Source organism: Sciurus vulgaris (genome assembly GCF_902686455.1).
Source record: "Sciurus vulgaris genome assembly, chromosome: 11".
In the NCBI taxonomy this organism is placed as follows: domain Eukaryota; kingdom Metazoa; phylum Chordata; class Mammalia; order Rodentia; family Sciuridae; genus Sciurus; species Sciurus vulgaris.
In genome coordinates this window covers 29,486,645-29,509,414 of record NC_136472.1, presented here as the reverse complement: position 1 = coordinate 29,509,414, position 22,770 = coordinate 29,486,645, and the positions used below count along the sequence as shown (strand labels likewise).

General features: G+C 39.6%; 1 protein-coding gene and 1 long non-coding RNA gene across 2 annotated transcripts in view; one reads left to right on the top strand and one right to left on the bottom strand.

Moving 5' to 3' along the window:
* The window catches only part of HSD17B12 (hydroxysteroid 17-beta dehydrogenase 12), a 161,905-nt gene extending 147,039 nt beyond the window's left edge, over window positions 1-14,866 (top strand). The window contains exons 9-11 of the mRNA XM_079103047.1: window positions 897-962; window positions 13,382-13,531; window positions 13,796-14,866. Coding sequence (XP_078959173.1) covers window positions 897-962; window positions 13,382-13,531; window positions 13,796-13,900 — 321 coding nt within the window. The 3' untranslated portion in view covers window positions 13,901-14,866. The remainder of the gene's footprint in view (window positions 1-896; window positions 963-13,381; window positions 13,532-13,795) is intronic.
* The window catches only part of LOC306639459, a 288,549-nt gene that overhangs the window by 91,870 nt on the left and 173,909 nt on the right, over window positions 1-22,770 (bottom strand). The gene's annotated exons all lie outside the window — the stretch shown is intronic.

Genomic DNA, 22,770 nt, shown 5'->3' with positions numbered 1-22,770 from the left:
ACATTATTGAGGCATAGAATAAATTTCCGGAGGGAGAAATGACTATTTAGATGTTGAAGTTAAACAAGCTTTTAGAGAAAAATAAGCAAAATTATACTACATAGTAAGAACTTGCTACATGCCAGTGAAAGAAAAGAGCAAACCACCTGCTTCCTTTTTCACCTGAAAAACCTCAGTCACTACTTTCTTTTTGAAAAACCTCAACACCACCCCACAACCCCAACATACCACAGATATGTTTAAAATGCAGGCATGTGTTGGAAGTGCTTGCTGAACTTCAGTTTCCTGCCTGTTCTCCATGGGTGCAGACTGTTGCTACTTCAGACCTTCGTAGAGTCATTATTGGTACTTTGCATTTCAAACCCCAGGTTGAGTTCACCTTTGAGAAAGGGCCCATTATAGGCGACAGATAGATTTCAGGTTGCATTATCCAAAGATGGGCTCTCATTCATCTCTATGCTTCTTGGATTTTGCCACCCTGAAGCATCCAGAAGATGCTTGCTCGTCTCCTTTTCACAACAGAATACCAATAGGACAAAATTCATATTGCATTTCTGCTTACATTGCAAGTAGAGAGTAGAAATATATCCTTTGTTATAATAAAAATGTTTTTGTTAGAAAATAATTTTTTGAAAAAAAAAAAGAATGAGCTTTTTCCAGTTAAACAGAAATTTTGGTCTGGATATTATATTTGGTAAGGTTAGACTTCATTTAGTGGCAGATAGAAATCACTTGGGGCTTTGAGGGTTTTTTAAAACATTTTTCCTGCCTTCGAAATGAAAGAATGATTAGAAATGATGGAGTTAAGTAGTTTATTACTTTTTGTTTCCATGGCTACAGATCAGGCAGATTGATGTAACGAGCGTGTTTTCTTCTCACTCCCACCGCCCTCCTAGGCTTTTGTGGATTTCTTCTCTCAGTGCCTCCATGAGGAGTATAGAAGCAAGGGCATCTTTGTGCAGGTGAGTGGAGTTTGTTTCAGTGAAGTATCCCTGTTTTTGTGTGGTTTCCACAGCAACAGTTGCTGTCTTGGCAACGAAAGAAAATCACATTCCTCAGTAAGTGGATGTGACGTTAGCACACCATTAAAGACATGCTTGCTTTTTCCCTGATGCACCTAAGTCTAGCTTTTTCAAAATCATCACCTAGAATTAAGTAGAGATACCTAAAGTAGAACGACAAACAGTTGAAGCATGATTATTGTACATTCTTAACGGTTTAATTTTGAGAGAATCAGATCATTGATAGCTCTTTTAAGTGGTAGTAAAATATGCATAGCACAAAACTTACCGTGTTCATCATTTTAAGCATGCAATTAGGGCCATCGATACATGCGCTTGCTGTGCACCCATCGCCATCGTCATCTCCAGAACTGGTTCACCTTCCCAGACTGAAACTCTGCCCACTGAATACTAGCTCCCCATTTCTCTCTGGCAACCACCACCTTCTGCTTTCTGTCCTTCTGAAATTTGTCTATTCTTTTTTTTTTTTTTTTTTTTTTTTTTTTAGTTGTAGATGGACACAGTATCTTTATTTGATTGATTGATTTTTATGTGGTGCTGAGGATCAAGAACGCACTGCCTCACATGCTTGACAAGTTCTCTGTCACTGAGCTACAACCCCAGCCCATGAATCTGTCTATTCTTGATGACTCTTATGTGTAGAATCATATAGAGGTTGATCTTTCACGATCAAATCACTTAGCAGAATGCCTTAGTCTCCCTTTTGCTTAGCAGAATGTTTCGTGGATTCATCCACGTTGAAGAATGTGTTAAATTTCCTTCAAAGGCTCGATAATATTCTTTCATACATATAGCACCACATTTGGTTTGGCCACCCTTGCACTGACGGACATTTGGGTTGCTTCTACCTGTTAGCCATTCTGAATAACGCAGATATGAACCTGGGCGCACAGTATGTCTTTGAGACCACGTTTTCAGTTCTTTTGGATGTGCATATAGAAGTGATATTGATGGATCACATGGGAAATCTATTTTAAATTTTTAACTATGATACTGTTTTCCATATTGGCTACACCATTTTACCTTCCACCAGCAGTGTACAAGAGTCCCCAGTTCTCTTGGTGTAGTGTCTTCTGTGCAGAGCATTGATAGTGTTCTTTCAGTTTTAGTACAGTGCAGGTTATCTACTTTCTCTTTTATTTCTGGTGTCCTTGGCATTATATCCAAGAAATATCCATTAAATCCAATGTCACGAAGATTTTCCCCTGTTTTTTCCTAAGAGTTTTATAGTTTTAGCTTATCTTGATCCACTTTGAGTTGATTTTCGTATTGACTTTTGAGTTTATTATGTAGTTAGTAGATATAGTACTGTGAAGTATAATACAGACTGTGAGGCAGCACAGACAGTGGGTTTTATGAGTACCTATCTCAAATTAGCTGTTGTTTAACCCAGAGAAATAATGCTCCCAGTGTTTCCATGCTTAGACACATTTTAAAAATATTATTATTGTTATTATTATTTGTAGTTGTGGATGGATAGCATGCCTTTATTTTATTAGCTTATTTTTGTGTGCAGTCTTAAGGATCGAACCCAGTGCTTCACACATGCTAGGCAAGTGCCACTGAGCCCTAGCCCCTTAGGCACATTTTAAAAAATGTCTTGGGAGAAGTTGCAATCCCTGCCTTTTTGCTGCTTCTGCCCATCCCCTACCCTACCTGTACACACACCTGGTTCTTACTATGGCTTTCATTACTTTCAGCCTTACATTTTGCTTTTTTGCACCTTTAAAATTCAAATGATCGATCAAAATAATTGTGAGTATTTGAGTGGATACTTTCCAGGGGCAGTGCTAAACATTTTATTTGCCTCTCTTCACTCCATTTCATAAGGATCTCATAAGATAGTGTGATTATCATCATTTTTTTTTAAAGTTGTGAAAATTGAGACTTTAAAAGATTAAGCTATTTGCCCACATTGAACCAGAACTTAAATCTGGTCTGTTTGGCACCAAAGCCCTTGTTTTTACCCACCAAGCTACTTGCTCTTGACCTGTAAGACTGTATTGAACACTTACTGGTTCATCTGTGTTTGAGAAGTGATGGAGCCAAAAGGTACTTGGCCGCTTGGTTCCATTTCATCCTTCATATCTGCAGATAATCAGGATAGACCTAAGTGCTGTCTAGCTCTTGCTGCTAATAACCCTTTTCATTCTGGTAGATATTGGAGCCAAGTTACCTATCATGAGAGAGAGTGGTAATGAAAGAAAGGAAATGATGACTGTTTCCTCATGTACCAGGGCCCATGGAGAGCCTGCTTATTGTAAATTCCCACCTTTGCTTTCATCCAAGGGATGCTTGGATGTCAGAGCCACTTGGTAATACTTGGAGTTGCAGTTTCTCATATGTATAAGATACATTGGGGAGGACAGGGTTTGCTAGAATGAGGTTTATTTGAGGGCTCACAGTTTCAGACGTCTTAGTCCATGACAGCAGACTCCATTCCGTGGGGCTCAAGGTGAGGTAGAACGTCATGGCAAAGAGTGTGACAGAGGGAAGCAGCTCACAGGATGAGCAGGAAGCAGAGAGACTCAACTTGCCAGGTACAAATATATATCCCAAAGCCATGCCCCCAGTGCCCCACCTCCTCCAACCACACCCCACCTGCCTTCAGTCACATTCAGTTGGGGGATTAATTCACTGATTGTGTTAAGGCTCTGGGAACCCAATCATTTCCCCATCAAGCCTCTCACATTGTTTCACATGTGAGCTTTTGGGGGACACCTCACGTCCAGACCTTAACAACCACTAAGCTACACCCCCAGTCATTTTTATTTTGAGACAGGGTCTCACTGAATTACAGTCCTCCTGCCTCAGGTACCCCAGCCCCAGTCACTTGAATTACGGGCATGCACTGCCATGCTTGGCTTCTCATTTTCATAGCCTGTTACCCTCAAAGATATTTTTCTCCAGATTCTCTTCCTATTAATCTGGTATGACTAGAAACTACTATAACATTACAGTATTTGTCTTCTGAAGTATATTTACTTTGATAAACTTATTTTTCCCTAATAATTCTAAATTAAATAATTTCACCAATCATTGTCTTTCTTCACATGAATTTGTTTGAGATTTAAACTTAGAATGAATTTGGTGAAAAAATACTCAAATTATGAAGAAAAGCACAGTTGTCATGCTGTGTGAACACATCAGAATGCTGAAGGAGAATAAAAAGAACCTCATTAATTCTGATGAAAGGGGCAAAAAATCTGGTCTAAATAAAACTCCGAGTTTAAAATTATTGGGGTTTTTTCGGTGATGTTTTATGTCTCCAAATTTGGGGACTAGACATATTTGTCAGCTGATTCCACTGTCCACTCCATCTCACATGTTTCTCTTATTAAAATAGAAATCAGATAATGTTGCTTTCCTTCGTAGTTCTCAAGTGGCTGCGCATGAGGTTTAGGATTAAATCTATTCTCCACGGGGCCACTGTCTTTCTTGACATCCTGTCATCGTCCTTCCCTGTGTTCAGGCCAGAATGGACACTGATGTCCAGCACGCGTGCTGCCCTGTGAGCTACCATGACTGGCTTCTTCACGGGCATCCGTTTCCCCAGCTCCTCTCCAAGTCCATGCCACATGTCCTCCCAGTGCCCGTCACACCTGAGCGCTGTGATCCCTGGCCTTTGAAGGCTCTGGTCACAGTTTGCCTACTGGAAATCCTTGTCTCTGTCCCACGACACATTTGCTCACACCTCTCTGCCTTTATCTTACCTACTTCTGCCTGCTGTTCTCTGGCTCCCTGTCTCCCCCACTTCAGTGTATTCTTGAGAACAAGGTTTGTTTTTGGTTTTGGTTTTGGTTTGTTTTGTTTTTAATTCAGAAAGAGTTTTATCTTGTTTGTCTTTGTATAGCTAATGGCACGTGTAAGTTGTGTTACACTAGAGACCTGCCTTTTGCCTGGTGCTACAGAGGACTCTGGTTTGAGTGTGGTTATGCTTTGTGACACAGTCATTTCTTTTGAGGGCCTTTTGAGCTGCTTATGTTGCTCTCATGAACTTCAGATCTTCAGTTGTGGGTGGTTCCTGGGCTAATGCTATGTTGCAGAGTTTCAGGTTTTGACTAACTTTGGAAAAACAACCATCTTTTTAGGTCCTGCCTCCATGTGAATGTGTGCCAGATTGCTCTTTCGTAGAAGAAAGTATATTCTTCAAATTCTAGATTATTTTATTTTACTTCCTTGTTAATATTTTCTCCTTGCTTTCCCTCCCCATCTTTCCCTCAACTTGTTTCCTATAATTTGTAAGAGTATTTAAAATTCCTGTTGAGAATTCAGATTTGCCAGCTGGGTGCAGTGGCACATGCCTGTAATCCCAACAACTGGGAGGCTGAGGTAGGAGGATCACTAGGTTGCAGCCAACCTGGGCAAACTAGTGAAATGCTGTTGCAAAAAAAAAAAAAAAAAAAAAAAAAAAAAGACTGGCATGTTGCTCAGTGGTAGAGTGCCCCAGGGTTCAATCCCCAGCACCTGAGAGAGAGAGAGAGAGAGAGAGAGAGAGAGAGAGAGGGGGGGGGGGGGAGGGAGAGGGAGAGGAGAAGCTAATTCAGATTTGCCATTCTTTAATCATTTTCTGGAAATACAAATAAACAGTAGCAACACCTGGTGCAGTGGCACACATCTATAGATGCAGCTACTTGAGAGGCTGAGTCAGGAGACCCACTTGAACCCAGGAATTCAGGAGCAGCCTGGGCAACATAGCAAGACCCCAGCCTTTTACAAAAAAAAAAAAAAAAAAAAAGGAAGAAGAGAAGAAGCAGCAGCAGCAACAAGTTATGTGAATGCCCTGGAGCTGAATTATGAGCCTGATAGAGTATTGATTTTGAACAGAAAATGAGAATAAGAAGCACCTTGGGTAAAACTTATCAAAAGTATGTTCCATTGGTGAGGACTATTTGTCTCATTATTACCTTATAATTAATAAGTCAAAAAAAGTTATAATTAAATCTTTAAAAAAACCAAATCAGGTTTGTCCAACTTCATTGACCTGTTATTGAGATTCCTTTAATCTGGAATATATCTGCCACCTTTCTTTGTCTTTTATGACATTGACGTTTTTGAAACACACAGCATGCCTCCCCATTTTTTTTAACTGAATCTTTCTCACTTGGGGCTTGTCTGATGCTTCTGCAAAGTTAGGTTCCAGTTATGCTTTCACGTCCAGAATACCGCATCTGTGATGTGTCCTCTCAGGGCATCACGTAGACATAGGATCCTCAATTTTGACCCTTCAGTCATGTGTCACCCATTTTTTTTCTACCATGCAATTACTTGAATTTCCCTTTGACTAATAAGCAGTCTGAGGAAAGACACTTTAAAACATGCACGTATCCCACTGCCTATTGTAATTTCCCTTAGATTTAGCATCCGGTGATGTTTCTTCACAGCCTGCCTTGTAAATACAAATCAGAACGTGCTGCCTGGATATTCAGATGTTTCAAAGCAAGAGATTACAGCGAAAGCACACCCACATCTGTGCTCCCTCCATCCAGTCTGTGCTTTGGTGCAGACTGCATTTGCCACCATGTGCTTAGGGGCAGGGAGAAAAGGACATAGCGCAGTCAGCAGAGCAAGGTTTGAGTTCTGCTTTTACTGCTGAGTGATGTCTGACCCACAGAAAGTTGCTTCATTACTTTAAGACTTAATCTTTCTGGCAAGTGGGATAAATAATGTGACATATGGAGAAACACAGCAGACTCAGAAATGGCATGGAAGTGTGGAGAAAAGAAGGGAGAAAGCTACCTGCACTAAGCATGTGCAGTATGCTCCACGTTCACCGACTGACCTCCCTTGAGCTGGATGTTGACCGAGTCCATCTTACACTTAGTAAACGAGGGGTCCATAGGAGGCGCGTGACCTGCCCGAGGTCACTTCTGTTTATCGGACAGTAAGTGCTGTTTAAGAGATCCTTAGCCAGGCAGTGGGGAAAGAGGTAAATAGGACATTTTCCTGTCCTCCAGGGAGAGAGAGAGAAGACAGACATTTAAGCATATTACACTTCAGTGAGCCCCAGACTGGAGGTATATATGTCGTGTTCCAAATTTCTTCAGTCAAGAGATATTTCAAGGGTACTTTTTGGTCTGGCAATCAAGGATACAGTGGCAACCAGGGCAGACAGACAGCAAAGCAGTAAATGAAGACAGGAATTCCGTGGCTTGGTGCCGTGATGGTGCTGTGAGGAACTAAAGGTGGGTGATGCGTTCAAGCATGCGGGAAGTGCGACCTGGGTTTGCGCCATTCCGAAGCCGCTGGGTCTGCGGTGCCTCCCTGGCTCTCAGGGAGGTGCTGCTTTTCGCCAGTGCTCCTCCTGGGACTAGGAAGCCGGGTCTCTGAGAAATTTATCAACCAGGAGACCATTTGCCAATTGAAACCATCCCTAAGGTTCCTTTGCCTACCTCTTTGGCAGAGGAACAGAGAGGAAGCAGGTAGAGACCGCCTGAACCCAGAGGGGGTGGCTGTAGGTTTCAGCTCCCTGAAAATGAGGTAGGTTTTCTTATTCTTGGCAATAGATTACAAAAAACCACACCATTAGATCTAAACTTACCAACACGAAGAAATCCTTTAGGCCCATCCCTTTAAGTTGTCACCTTACAGTTCTTTTGTCCTCTTCATTTATGAGAGTTGGTAGTTTGGTTAGTTGGGTTAAAAAAGTGACTTTTTTTTTAAAATCAGAATAAACTCAATTTGGTTTCATCTATGAAATTTAGAAAACAGAACAAATTAAAGGAGAAAACAAAATTCAAGGATTTCTTAAAAAATGTAATAGAGATCTGTTAGGTCTCAAAGAGTTAGAAAGCTGAATATTATAAAAGGGCTACTGGAAAACATAAGTATCCACTCAATTTTCTTGCTAATTGCCAGTGACAATAAAAGGAGGTAAAAGAGTGTGTCTTTAGTGCAAATGGAGTCTAAACAGAGCTATGAAGCAACATAAAAATCCTCTCTGGAAATATTCAGATCTGGTCAACTGCACCAACTTTGAGAAATGGCTTCAAAATGGCAAGATTAGATTGGCTGGAATAATTGAACTCCAACGAGGTGAATCTCCACCCGTGTCAGTGCTGATGTACATTTTCCTTGGCCTTGTACAACAGTGTTGCGCCACATGATCAATGAACCTGCTGGGTCCCTCCAACCATCAACTCTGTGTCCAGAGGGAAGATAACCAAATAGTTACCTCAGTAGTCAGATATTCTCTGTGGAAATGGTGTTCTTGCACCTCTTACAAGACGTGAAGATTAGCCAAATTCTTTCCAAGGTGATTCTAAAAACATGAATGTTAGAACACTTAGAAAATAGTTGCTGCTATACAGTAGAGCTCAAATCTCACACTCTTAACGGATGGTGTTTAACTCACTCCTCATCTTAGTACATTAAGAACAGTGCTCTCTCTCCCACCCCTGTTGCTTAAGATCACCCAGCTAGTGAGTGGGAATGATTGAATTCAAATCCAGGTCAGTCTGCTTTCACCTGCCGCTGACCCCTGCCCCTCTCCCTGTATGCCACTGCCTCTTTCTCTCACATCCAAATTCAGTCCATAAGGAAACCCTACTGACTTTAGTTTATCCTTGAAATGTACCCCCTCTCTGACCACTTCTCAGGACCTCCACTGCTACCACTCTGATCTGAGCCACCATGCCACCTTACCCTGGTCCCTGTGCAGCATCTCCCAGCCTGGCCTCCTTGTTCCCACGCGTGTCTAAAGACCCTGCAATCTGCTCACAGCAGCCAGAATAATCTCCTTAAAGCAAAATTCTTCCATGGCTTCTTATTTCTTTTGGAGTAAAACCATGAGTTTTTATCACCTACAGTGTTCTGATTTCAGACTTCCACATTGTCTTACATCCTACCCTTGTACTACTTCTATGCTCTCCTTGTAGTTCCTGAAATGCCCTGAGCACACTCTCACCTCAGGGCCTTTGCACTAGCTGTCCCCCTCAGTCTAAAAGGCTCTTCCAGGTATCCTTTTGGCTGGCGTCCCTCCCTTTTTTCAGATCTTTGCTTTTGGGTCACCACATGGGAGAGGCCTTTCTTATCTATCCAGCTGCAGAAACAGCCTCCACTACCAGTGTCCTCTACCAGTGTCCCCTTACTACATGTAAGCTCTGTAAGATTAAGGACTTTTCTGTGCTCAGTTGTGTTCCTAGTGTCTAAACATGTTTTACTATGTGCTCAGGAAATCATTTATTGTTAAATAAATGTTTTTTGTGCAGTTACACCATTTTTCCTTTCATTCTTTGAATGTTGACATATAAATTCCACATATTCAGAGACAGGTCACTTGTATAATTATTAGCCAGCATTGGTCAAGGATTTTCTTTGTGCAAAGTGTAATATGTTGAACTCCTTTATTTTGAGCTTAAGTGACAAAATGTATACCTATTTTTCATTGCCACACAACATCAGTTTTCATTGTCTGCACTGTCAGAACATTTTCTTCTCTCTAACATTTCCTAGGATGTCTGAGGTTTTCTACCAATTACATAATCAAGGACCCTTTTGGGGGAAAACCAATTTTGTTGTCTGCAAGTAGAGTATACAAACTCCCAAACTATAGTGTGTGTGTATGATTATCAGGTTTTCTGAGGACTTCAGATCCTGAAATAGCAGATGAATACACAAATTCAAGGAAGCAAAGTGCTCCTGTTATATCTCATAGGAGTGCCTTAGGAATATGTGCTGGCCACACTGGTAGATTTAATTCACAGAAAAGGCAAATTAGACACCAGGTCTAGAATCCCATATTGTGCAAATGGACGGGAGCCTGGTGTCCTCTGGATCCACATTATCCCAAACCCTGTTAAGAACTGTTCTGTGGTCTTGTTTAAATCTGAGAAGGTGTACTTAGTACACAGTTGACTGCACACGAAAGATGCTCCACATGAAGTCCCAAGATTCTTGAGTATTTTCCCACTGTGGCCTTAAGGTATAGTAGCTTTCCTGTTCTGAACCAAGGCCCCTCACCTGTTTTGTGAGGACCAGGTACCTAAGCATTCTACTTGAGTGAGGAAGAAAAATATAAATATACATGTACACTGTGTGTGTGTGTGTGTGTGTGCGCGCGCGCGCATTTGTGTATAAAAATAAAAAACTAAGTTACTCCATGGATTTAAAAACAAAAACAAAGAAAAACCATTAATAGTCGTCGTGTAATGACCTAACCGGTTATTTTCAGTTTGGGATTCTGAATCTTGAAACAAGGATATTTGCCCACATCTATAGCTATCAAGGTCAGGTTGTTTCTGAGCTGACAAAGTTTGTATAGAACTTGTTGAGGTTAAACAACTTTAAAATTCTGCCCAGAACACTTACCATAAAAGTATGTATATCTTCTGCACCTATTTCCCATGATGTGTTAGGGAGAAAAATGGAGCTGGGCACAGTGGTGCACTGATCCCAGTGGAGGCAGGGGGATCTCGAGTTCAAAGCAGCCTCAGCAACTTACCGAGGCCCTAAGCAACTCAGTGAGACCCTGTCTCAAAATAAAATATAAAAAGAACTGGGAATGCAGCTCAGTGGTTGAGTGCCCCTGAGTTCAATCCCTGGTACCAAAAAAAAAAAAGGAAAACAGAAAAATGGATTAATTATGTATGGGGCTTTTGTTTAATAGTTTAAGTATATACCTAGATGGCCTTTTGATAGAAAAGATAATTCTTTATGTTCACATACACTTAAACAATATTCCTTTTACAATTCTTGGCAAGTAACTGGATCTCTGTTTGCCTTTGTTTAGATAGATTATCTGACTTAAGCTTCATGGTATCTAAAATTTTGGTTTAAGCTCTCATTATCAACTTCCTGGTATGATTAATTTTATGGACCATAGCAGCAGAAAGGGCCCTAAATACTGCTCTTCAGTGCTGTCCCTATGAAGTGAAAAACCCTATGAAGTGGGGTTTTTGGCAAGTTCATTCAGTAGGTATTGATTGTGCCTCTACTGTATACTAAGGGCTGTTCTAAGCATTGGAGCATAGTGGTGAATATGTAGCTTGTGTTCTAGACCTTGATACCATCCAGGGATTGGATGCAGTTTGTTTTGTTTTTTTCTCTGCTGTTTTGCCTCTTTCCCACATTGCCAGTGTTTGAACTGTGTTGAACTACTTACAGTTCCCTGAGAACATCATGCTCTTTTTTGTCTCCTTTTATTTGCTTCTGTTTTTCTCTTTGTTTATCTGGTGGGTGCCTCCACTGTTTAGGACTTAACTTAAAAGCTAGTTCATCTCTGAATCCTTTCCATCATGTCAACCACCTTGATTTTAAACCATGGCAGAAGTAAATAAATACCCTTTACAGAACAGAATTTGCATTTCTTAGTTGGAAAAACATAACTCGACTTGGAATTCCTGTGTGCATCTCTTGTCCCCTCCCCCCCCAGAGCCAGGGTCTTTTCTAGACTCTTGCCACAGTTTAGCTAAGTGATGAGTTAACTTTTGGCACCATCAAGTGGTTCACTCAGGCAGTGCAGTGTGATTTTCCTACAAGATCAAGAATCCAGTTTATGCCACATGCATATTAAAGGGGAGAGGAAGGAAGGATGGATGGAATAAAGGAACCAGAAATTATAATGCAATTGAAAAGTATTAATTATCAGAGCATCTGCATCTTGAGAGTCTCAAAACTTTACAGAATCTTAGCAGGCTTTGATCTATATGTGGGAAAGTCTTTTAAATTCTCACTTTTTTATAACCAGTAAACCAGAGGCACAGAGATGAGAAAAGGTTTGCTTCTGCTCCTTCACTATTTGAGATCAGAGTGTAAGCATATGTTCTGTTTTGTTTGTGGCTCAGCTTTGCTGGGTGAACAAACTTGACTTACCCATTGAACTCCACATTTTATACTTAGTGCCAGTGATACAGGTCTGTGCTCAGATCCTCGCAACAAAACTTTGGTTTTAAAATTAAAGTCTTTTTTGTACCCCCCCCCCAAAAAAAAAAAAACTCGCTTATTAAGTGAGGGGTGAATGGATAGTGATAATGCCAAAAAACAAATTCTCAAAAATCTAAAGTTATATAATTAAAATTGGCCCAGGTACTGAAGTGCTTTAGTGAAGTTAGTTTACTTAGTGTAGGTTTGAGGCTGCAGGGATGAGAAGGGGAAAGATGGAGAGTGACAGTGGCCAGTCCTGGGGTTCTAGACTGAACTAGTGGACTGAAGTTTCAGGTTACATATTAAGAATGTTGAGTTGAAGCTCTGGTGGCGCAATCGGTTAGTGCGCAGTACTTATAAGAATGGAGGGTCGTATTCTTTGTTTGACTCAGACCTGGGAGCAGGAGGAACCCAAAATTACAAAAACCTGCATATGTACAAAACGCCAAAGGGGCATGGACCCATTGCTTCCAATCTCAGCAGAAAGGAAACCCAATTTTATTGAATAGACCTCAATTTTATTTCTGATATGGAAGTGTTAATTTTGACTACCACCTGTTGGAACAGATCCTCCTCTTTAACAGAAGTGTCATTAAGATTTATGCCCTTTCCTTTCACACATGTGAGTCGAAGAGAATACGTTCACCTTTGGTGAACTACAGTGCCCTAGTTATTTCAAATCACAGAAGAAACCTCTTTTGTCATGACTCAGGACTCATTGTAATAGGGTTTCCTGTTAGGGAATTCTGTGTTGAATCACATTCAAAATGTACCAAGATCAGCAAGAAATGACATTAGTAAAAATCCTCTGAAAGATCTCATTCAGATTTGTCATCCCATATCTGTCCTGTCAGGTGTCTTTTGTTACTCAAGCAGTTTACATATTGTTATACAGTCTTTCCACCCTACTCACCAGCCCCCACCCAAAAAAAAAAAAAAAAAAGAGGTAGTCCTATCTGATCACTAGCAAAGGTTATAAAACTCAGAATCAGAATGCTAAGAAGTTAGGAAAGAAAAGTGGTAGTGTAAGACTAAGAAAATGAAATGTCCGTTTTAAGTCTAAAGTTTATAGTGCATGCTTAATTCACAATCAATTACAGGGCAAAGGAGTATTATCTCTTTAAAAGGATACAGTGTCAAAAACTCAAACTTACTGGTTCTGCAACAGTGTTCCCTTTAGTCAGGGCGTGGTCCCCTGAGTCTCGGCTCTCTGGATTGCTATCAATGCCTTCCTTTCAAAGGTTCAGAAAGGTAGGTTTCTATTTATTTTTAATACTTCCACCAGTCTCATTCTGTTTTATTCATAGATTGACTTGCTACCATTTGTTGTGTGCTTCATGTGTTCTATCAAACTATGTTTAGACACTTGCCTCTCTTTTCTCCTTTCTTTACAGCTGTCAGTTAAGCATCACTGTCTGTTCTGAGTTTGTGGCCTTCCTAATGGATGACATGTTTTTGTTTTTTGTTTTTTTTTTTTGGGGGGGGTGTCTTTCTAGAGTGTCCTGCCATACTTCGTAGCCACAAAACTGGCTAAAATCCGAAAGCCAACTTGGGACAAGCCCTCTTCAGAGACATTTGTGAAGTCTGCAATTAAGACAGTAGGCTTGCAGTCCCGAACCAATGGATACCTGATCCACTCTCTTATGGTATGTTGATTTTTAAGTCTCACTTCGGTACTTTCTGGTTTGGGGTTTTTCCTTCTCACTGAGTCACAAAATAGTGATACAAAATAGTGTATGTACACTCTCTAAATGTCTAATGAGGCATCTGTGCATTATTTTAAACTGTACACCCAAGAACTTTAAAATCTACCTGTAAGTAAAATAACAATTTAGTAGCATCAGGTCATAGGCTTCATTTGGCCCAGGTTCTGTGCTGTAATTACATATCTCTGCCATTTCTTTCCCTAGGGCTCAATAAATTCCATCCTGCCTCTGTGGATTCATTTTAAAATATCCATGGGTTTCAACAAGTCCCTGAGGGCTCGATATCTGAAGAAAGCCAAGAAGAACTGAGCGTGGAGTAACTTAGAGGCTTCAGCCTGTGCGTATTAGCTGCACAGCACCTACCAAACCCCAGAAGCTGCTGTTGTCGTTTCAGCAGTCGGGAACCTGGCTAAATGTTGTCTTGATTGGGAGGAAAACAAGTTGCTTTTTGAAGTTCCTGACACGTGTTCTGGATCCCACCAGAACTAATTTTGAAGTTTAATATCAAATGGATATAGAACTGATATTACCAAGAACAATTTAATAGGAAGGAACATGATTGCAGCAAATCACAGAATGACAGTCAAACATAAAAGCCATCCGTTTCATCTGGCCCAAAGTATCAGTGATCATTATTATATTTTCTCTGGAAATATACCATAAAATATAATCACTAGCAATGCTTTTTTTTCCTTTTTTAAAAATTGTATTCACTTTGAGGGAATGGGGATTAATTAATTAATTTACTTACTGGTGACAATAATGACTTTGAAGAAATGGGGAATTAATGTGCTTATCGGTGGCCAAACTGCAATTTACATAGATCTCTATAAGGTTTTGTAGACAAATGTACCAGTTTATATGTTTATATGGAACTATTCTTTCTAAAAAGTAGCTAATAACATAAAAATGATTATGAAAGGGGGAGTTATTTATGACACATAAAGCCCACTAAAATAAACTTTCTTGTAACATGTTATTTCCTCTCAGTTTACACATGTAAATACTGAAAGCTATGTGGTATGATTGAATTATAAAGATAAATGGACCAAAATGTGCATCGAGGCAGACTACTCTCTGTGGTGCACTGAGACCCTGACTCAGGATCTGCACAGACCCCCAACCTTCTTTGTTTTGCTCTGCACCAATATCGCTCACATGTATGAAAACAGACTACTTAAATAGTAATGGTTATTATGGAAGTGGCATTGTACTTTTAAAATTGGTACCCTATAGTACTGATACAATTAGCTTTAATAAAAGGTGATATAACCATGGGTTGAATGAAAGTATATTTTTTTTGTCCTGGAAACTTATGATCATATTTATACTGGTTTAACATAAGACTGACTTTTATCCTGTTTCAAATCTGTATAGGGATGCCACTGAGGAATAATTCAGTACTGTGAAATAAGCAGCACAAGATAGGCCTTTACCTAGGTTGTGACTCCTGGTGTTAAGCACCTGTAAATTTGTAAAAAAAAAAAAAGAAGAAGAAGAAGAAAGAAAAAAATTTAAATGGGGTTTTAAAGTATTTCTAGCTGTTAATCTTGCCAGTTCAAGGTTTAAAAAGAAGGAAAAAAAAAAAAAAAAACAACCACAAATTACCATCATCCATCAGAATCATTATGGAAAAGAAAATGTATTTTAGTACCCAAAAAGTAGGAAGAGCATAATCTGAGAATAATCCTTTGCCTTTCTCCCCCTCTCTCCACTTGTTATAGAGATGGTGACACCACAATGACTTGGACACAGTATTTTATATGCTTTCCCACATTGGTTGATTGTCCTGGTTGTTTTTGCAGAAAGGTAGAAGATAGAACCTGTGGGTACATGGGGGAGGGATTGGTCTGCAAGACCAGTACACTAAAAGATACAAAATACTTTGAAAATAGTTTGCATGGACATGCAAAATATTCCCCCTTGTGCATTAGAGGAAGTGTCTTAAAACAATGGCTTGCACTATTCTGATTTGCCCTAATGCCAGTCCCACAAGCACTTGGAATAAATTAATAACTGTTCAGTGATGTTGTTAGTCTTCCATTTCCTTAAATGGTCCAGCCCTAAAGAGATGAATTCTAAGTTCTCATTCACTACTTATTTCATTGAAATGTAATAGAACTGAACTTTATATCAGTGGATGTTAATCCTAATATGATTCAATGTGTAAGAGATTTATTGTGATAATATAGGAATGAAATGAGCTTATTACTATAACTTCTTAACTCCACTGACACCAGAAGTAAGCTGAGGTTTCAGTGGTCCTGCATTCTGTTACTCTGGTGTGTAGTTTACCAGGGCGAAAGCAAATGATGGAAGTTTTTTAGTATGTTGAAAACAATTTAGTTTAAAAATGTTTACTTTGTGATATTCTAATATCTTTAGCATAATTGTACCATTCATTTCATCATGCAAAACATGTAAGTATGGACAATTTAAATTCCCTTGTGAAAGTTGTTATGGTTCGGATATGAAGTGTCCCTCAAAGATTCCTGTGTTAAAGGCTTGGTCCCTAATGCAGCCATGTTCAGAGGTGGGGCTTTTGGGAAATGATTGGGTCATGATGACTCTGACCTCATCAATGGATTGACCCATTGAAGGATTCACAGCTGAAAAGACTGTGGAAAGTGGTGGAACTTCAGGAGAGGAAACCTCGTTGAAGGGAGTGAATCCTTGAAGGCATGCTCTTGGAGACTATCTTGTCCTGGGCCCTTTCCTCTTTCTCTGCCCAGCTGCCTTGAGGTAAGCAGCTTTCCTCCACCAGGCCCCTTGCCTAGAGGTCCTGCCTCACTTCAGCCCCAAAGCAATGGAACTAGCCGACTGTGGACTGTAACCTGAAACCATGAGCCAAAATAAATTCTTCCTCTTTCGTTTGTCTTAAGCATTTTGTCATTGGGATGAAAAGCTTACTAACATAGAAATATAATTATTTTTCCTGTTGAGATATATTTGGAGACATCTGGGAATATAATGTTGTATCTTGCATGGACACAAAGAATAGATTTCTAAAAATTTTAATGTGAATGGCATATTATAACTTTGTCCATTGTCCTTTTACATATCATTGAAAAGTAAGCAAAATGGATAATACAAATGGTTATCCTGAGTAAAGTGGAATTCTTATTTCATCCTGGCAGTGACTGTATTAGGCAAGTTACTGTATTTTTTCTCTGCCTTGGCTTTGCCATCTGAAAAATGAAAATAATAGCACCTATTTCATAGATTGTTGTAAGCATAAGTTAATACACTTACGGTACTTAGAATCCAACCAGGCACAAAGTGTGTGTGTGTGTGTGTGTGTGTGTGTGTTTTAGTGGACAATAATTTCTCCCCAAACACCAACCCTGACTTTGTGTTACCTAAAGCGGAAAAGAGGTCTTTGCAGATGTGATTAAGTTAAGAGCCTGAAGATGGAGAGACTTTCTTGGACTATCTGGATGGGTCCTAAATGCAATCCCAAGTGTCTTATTTAAATAAGAGAGTCGGGAAGAGATTACGAACAGGAGAGAAGTCACTGTGGCCACAGAGGCAGAGTCAGAGTGATGTGGACACAAGCCAAACAATGTCACTAGCCACAAGAAACTGGAAGAGCCCAAATAGACCAATAGGCAGCTGGCCAAATATTATTATAATATCACTATAAAGTAGATTACTATGGAATCATTAAAATTATATACTGTAAGAATACTTCATATTAAAAAAACATTGTTAAAAGGGAAAAGCAAGTTACAAAATACCATAATAGTGTGATCCTATGTATGTAAAAGAGAAAAATTGTATGTGTGTGTTTGTAAGCATTTCTGTGTGTAACTTGTAAATTGAATAAAGGTGACACGTTTTGACCAAAAAAAAAAAGCGCTGGAAGAGGCAGGGGACATGTTCTCCCCCTAGATATCTGGAAGATAAGGACCCTGCCAACAATTTAATTTTGGAATAGTGATACCGAATTTGATTTTTGACCTCTAGTGAACTTTGTTTCAAACCACTGTGTTTATGATAATTTGTTAGCCCTAAGAAAACAATAACAAATGTAAACTTTTAAAATTAACTATTAGAAATTTTTTGAAACTTGTTTTATGTTCACATGTGGCCCATTTTAAATGTTCTACACGTGCTTAAAACGGTTTTTATTATAGTTTAATATGTCTTTAAATCCAGTAGAATTATGGTGTTCAAATCATTCATATCTTTGCTAACTTTTGTCTACCTGACCTATCAATAACTGAAAAAGATATTTCAAATTCTATCTTTGTAATGGTAGATTTGTCAGTTTCTTCTGTTTTATTAATTTTTAGCTGATGCTTTTTTTTTTTGGCAGTGCTGGGGATTGAACCCAGGGCCTTGTGCTTGCACTCTATCAACTGAGCTATCTGAGTAAAGTGGAATTCTTATTTCATCCTGGCAGTGACTTCCTTAATGCCAATGCTTTTTGACTTAACACCTGTTCTCTGTGATATCAGTAACTACCTTTGCTTTGTTCGGGATACTATTTATTGTGTATTTTTCAGTCCTTTTACTTCCTGCCTTACTATGTATTTATGTTTTAGCTTTGATTCTTGTTAAGCCAAATAAACCTTTGGCCTTTTATAGTCAAGTTCATTCCATTTATGTTTATTAGTATTTCTAAAGCATCATTAACTTTTCTGTCACATTATTTCTGATATTTGTTTATTCTTTTTTCTCACTTCTTGATGCTTGTTTCTGTGTTACTGTTATTGTCTTAAATACTGTTTCTCTGTGCTTGTTTGGAAGATTTACATTGTGTTTTTTTCTGTATTCCTTAAGTTTTTTCACAGCATACTCAATACGATCTAAAATTATGTGATATCATGACACCATCTTTAACAGTAGGTACTTTGAAATATTATTGTGATCAACCCTTTCCAGATTTACATGCTATAGTGGACCAGTATTCTAATCTGTTTTTTAAAACCCTATTTTTTAAAATGGTGGGCTGGGGTTGTGACTCAGTGGTAGAGCACTTGCCTAGCATGTGTGAGGCACTGGGTTTGATCCTCAGCACCATGAATAAATAAATAAATAAAAGGTATTATGCCCATCTACAACTAAGAAAAAAGAATTTTAAACCCTACAAATTAGACATTTTCATTATTTGATGCACACACCTGTGTATAAAATAAACTGCTACCTGTTTGTTCCTTATCCACATTAAGCCTCAGAAAACTTTGAGCATGTCATAGTTTAACTGGCACCATTTCTTTAATAGTGCTGTTTACAATAGTGGCATGGTTTAGAATGGGTGGCATCTTGAAGCTAATGAAATACTTGATCTTTCTACTGACTGCTGACTTCCACTGTTGGTGTTTGGAAGTCAATATTGGTATGGTATTCTTCTGTAACTGATATATTTCTGGGCTCTTTTATCATACCTTATGACAGTATTCCTGAGTTTCATGCCATTGTCTCTAAGTGTGGTGTATCGTGTGCTTTCTTTATCTATGAATCCATGTCTTCATCAGACGTGATCTCAGTGGGCAGGAGATAGCAGACATGAGCTCATTGCCTGCAGCCAGGACTTCGGTTCCAAGTGCCACGTCTTCATCCTTCTCTTCATTCCCCTTTCATGCTTTCCATCCTTGTGAGCTATATGCTGCATATGTCTTTCGCATCTCTATTCCAGTTGTCTAGGTCTCGCCATGTGTCTTAATCTGCTATTAAATCTATGCACTGCCATTTTTATTATGTTTTTCATTTTTAAAAGTTCTTTTGAACCAGGTGTGGTGGCTCATGCTTGTAGTCCCAATGACTCTAGAGGCTGAAGCAGGAGGATCACATGTTCAAGGCCATCTTCAATGTGTAAGTGAATCCCTAAATAACTTAGCAAGACCCTGTCCCAAATTTTTTTAAAAAATTTAAAAAAGTGCTGGAGATGTGGCTCAGTGACAAGGTGCCCTTGGTTTCAATCCCACTGCCAAAAAAAGAAAAAATTCTTTTTGATTTTCATTTAAACCTATTTGGTCAATTCCTAATAGTTTCTTTACTTCTTGCTCATTTTTACAATTCAGTGTTCAAAGTTTTTATGACTTTAATTCATGGGTATTTTATGGTCCAAATCTGGTGATTCCAATCTTAAGTTCTTAAGAATCTAAATCTGTTTTTATTTCTCACAGCCTTCACTCACAGTGGTTCATTTTCCTTGTTATCTGGAAGTCCTCTTTGGTTTGTTTTAATCTTGGGGGTACTCTGAGGGCTCGTTTGGCATGTTCTTTTTGCTTCCTCCCTGAGCCTGGGGCCTCTACCAGCCCAGTACCACTCCGACCCCATTTGAGGCATCTGAAAAGCAGGAACCTCAGGCTTAGTTCTTGTGCTTTCTAGTGATTTCAGCAACTAGTCTTGTTCTGGGTCTTGGCATCATCCTCAAGAAGAACCCACTGGTTTCCTGTTGTCTTGCTGCTCATTGCCTCCAGTTCTATATTTTTCCTTTTTGGTTTAGTGTGTTTTCTTGCCCTTAGAGATTTTGCTTATTTCTTTTGAAATCTAACCTTGCACTAAAATGCTTAGAGCGGTAACAGATTGATTTTGGAGGAGTCTGGGTCCTGGGCTAAGTACTGGTTTTATATTTTCCTAGATAGGGATCCAGTGTTGATGCAAGCAAACAAATACAGAGTAGAACAACATAGAGCAAATGTAAATCTCTGTAGAGAACAAAGGAATACAGACAACTACCGAGCACTGATAGGGACACAGAGTTCCCTCTCTATTTTTGTTCAGATTTTGCCCAAATCCAGTCGTGTTTGGCTGTACTTGCCAGAAGCCTCCACTCAGGTTTCCTCTCCTCTCCCCTGCTTTTTCTCCCTCTCTCCTTCCCTCTTTTTTCCCTCCCTCTATTCCAGTGTGGATATCATATTAGTCAGCTTTCTGTTATTTTAACAAAATACCTGAAATCATCAACTTAAAAGGAGGAAAGACTTGCCCATTTATTTTTATTTTATTTTGTGGTACTGCGAACGAAACCTGACACACACTACCACTAAGCTACATATTTTTTATGTGTTGAGACAGGGTCTCACTGATTTGTCCAGGCTGGCCTTGAACTTGTGATCCTCCTGCCTCAGCCTCCCAATTAGGTAGGATTCAAGACATGCACCAACACATCCAGCAGGAAAGCTTTGGCTCACAGTTTGGAGGTCAGCTCCTGGCTGGTTGGCACCATTGCTTTTAGCCCTGTAGCAAGAAGGCACATCATGGCAGCAGCTGGTGGCACAGGAAGCTGCTCACCTCACGGCAGCCACGAAGCAAAAGGAGAGAGAGGAGGGCCAGGGTTCCAGTATCACCTTCAAGAACTTGAGGACTTCCAACTAGTCCATCTCTAAAAGGTTCCACTACCTCCCAATAATGCCACAGGCTGGGGGACACTTACCCAAACCATAGCAGATATTTTCTATTGCCTTTTTTCTCCAAAATAACATATTTTAGATTTACAGAACTGAGTGGAAAGTACAGAGTTCTCATATCCCTCTTTATCCCCACCTCCCAGAGTTCTCCCTGTTAAGAATATCTTGCATTGTATGACTCATTTTAGATGATGAAGTAATACAGGTTATGTTATTATTATTAGCTAAATCACTTAGTTATCTTAAGGGTCTATGGATTTTATGGATTTTAACAAATGCATGTGCTATATGTTCATTGTAGTATTGTACACAGTAGTTTCACTGCTCTAAAGATCCCCTATGCTCTGCTTGTTGATCCTTCCCTTCCTCAGTCTTCTGGCAACCTCTGATCCTTTTAATGTCACTGTAGGTGAAGTCATGGTATGTAGCATTTTCAAACTGGCTCCATTCACTATAGCAGCAGGCATTTAAGGTTTCTTCACATCTTGTTTTCAAGCTTTGTAGTACGTTCTGTGTATCCATGGTATGGATATACCCTTCTGCCCATTCACCCATTGAAGCACATCTTGGCTACTTTCAATTCAACACTGCTATAAACCATTGTGTGCATGTTTTTTTTTTTTGTTTTTGTTTTTTTTTTTGTTTTCAGCTCATTCGTGTAAATACCATGGAGCTTAATTACTGGATCATAAGGTGAGACTTCTCGGCTTAGCTTTATTTAGCTCATTTCCTATTGACTACTTTTTAAGTTCACTGTGTTGAGTTCAGGGTACAGTCTGCTGTTACAATCTCCTAATAACCTCTTAATCTCAAGGATTATCTGAAATGCTCACTTGATTCTTTTATATATGTCCCAATTTCCTGTTAAACTTCTCCCTTGTCACATTTTCCATCTATTTTTACAAGTATTTGTAGTCATTTTAAAGTCCTTGTCTGTTCGTCCCTCCACTTGCATCGTCTGGGGATCTGCTGCTGTGTTTCCTCTTACATGTCTCATGATTTCTAAAAACTGTGTGGCAGACGATGCATTTTTATAAATAAACATAAAGAACTGAAGTCAATGTCACTTCCCTCGAGAGAGGGTTTGCCCTTTCCCTGTTGGATAGGGTCAGGGCTGATCACTTTCAGTCCAGTTAGAAATTGAGCTGCGCCAGGGATGCCTTGGGATTAGATTCAGCGCCCCTGGAATATCAGACGTCAACAGAATGAGACCTTTAGTGTGTTTATTGTGGGCTCTTCTTTGTTCTTTAAACCCATGGAGACTACAGGAAGTTGCGCCTCGTCTTTCCCCCCAGCCCTCCACCCCTGCGTGCTGCCGCAGCACTTGCCAAATGCCCCATGGGGCAAACTGGCCGTGCCCTGGGGTTTCCTCTAGCTTCCCGTCCATCCTGCCATCCAGCCACTGTCAAGGGGCTCCAGCTCTCGTTCCCTGGTAGAGGTGCCAGTGCCTGTGTCAAGTTCAGTCCTCAGCTCTGCATGAAGAACGTGGCGGCTCACCAAAAAGGTTCTTTCCTCTAGAATTTTAGTTCAACTGGTTCCTGTTGCCTCCACAGTCTCCAGTGTCTTCAAAGAAGATAAATTTATAACTAGTTTATATCCTAAGTTACAATGGAAGATGGATTTGTTGCTGCCACATCTCAAAAGCAAAACCTCCACTACAATTTCAATTTTAATTACTATATCTGATTCTTTTTCAAAAATACCTGGTCTTTTTTTTATGGTTTTGAACCTTTTTTTTTTACCCCTGTTGAAACCAGAGAACCCAGGGTTGCTCTACCTCTGAGCTATATCTCTAGCCCTATTTATTTATTATTTATTTTACTA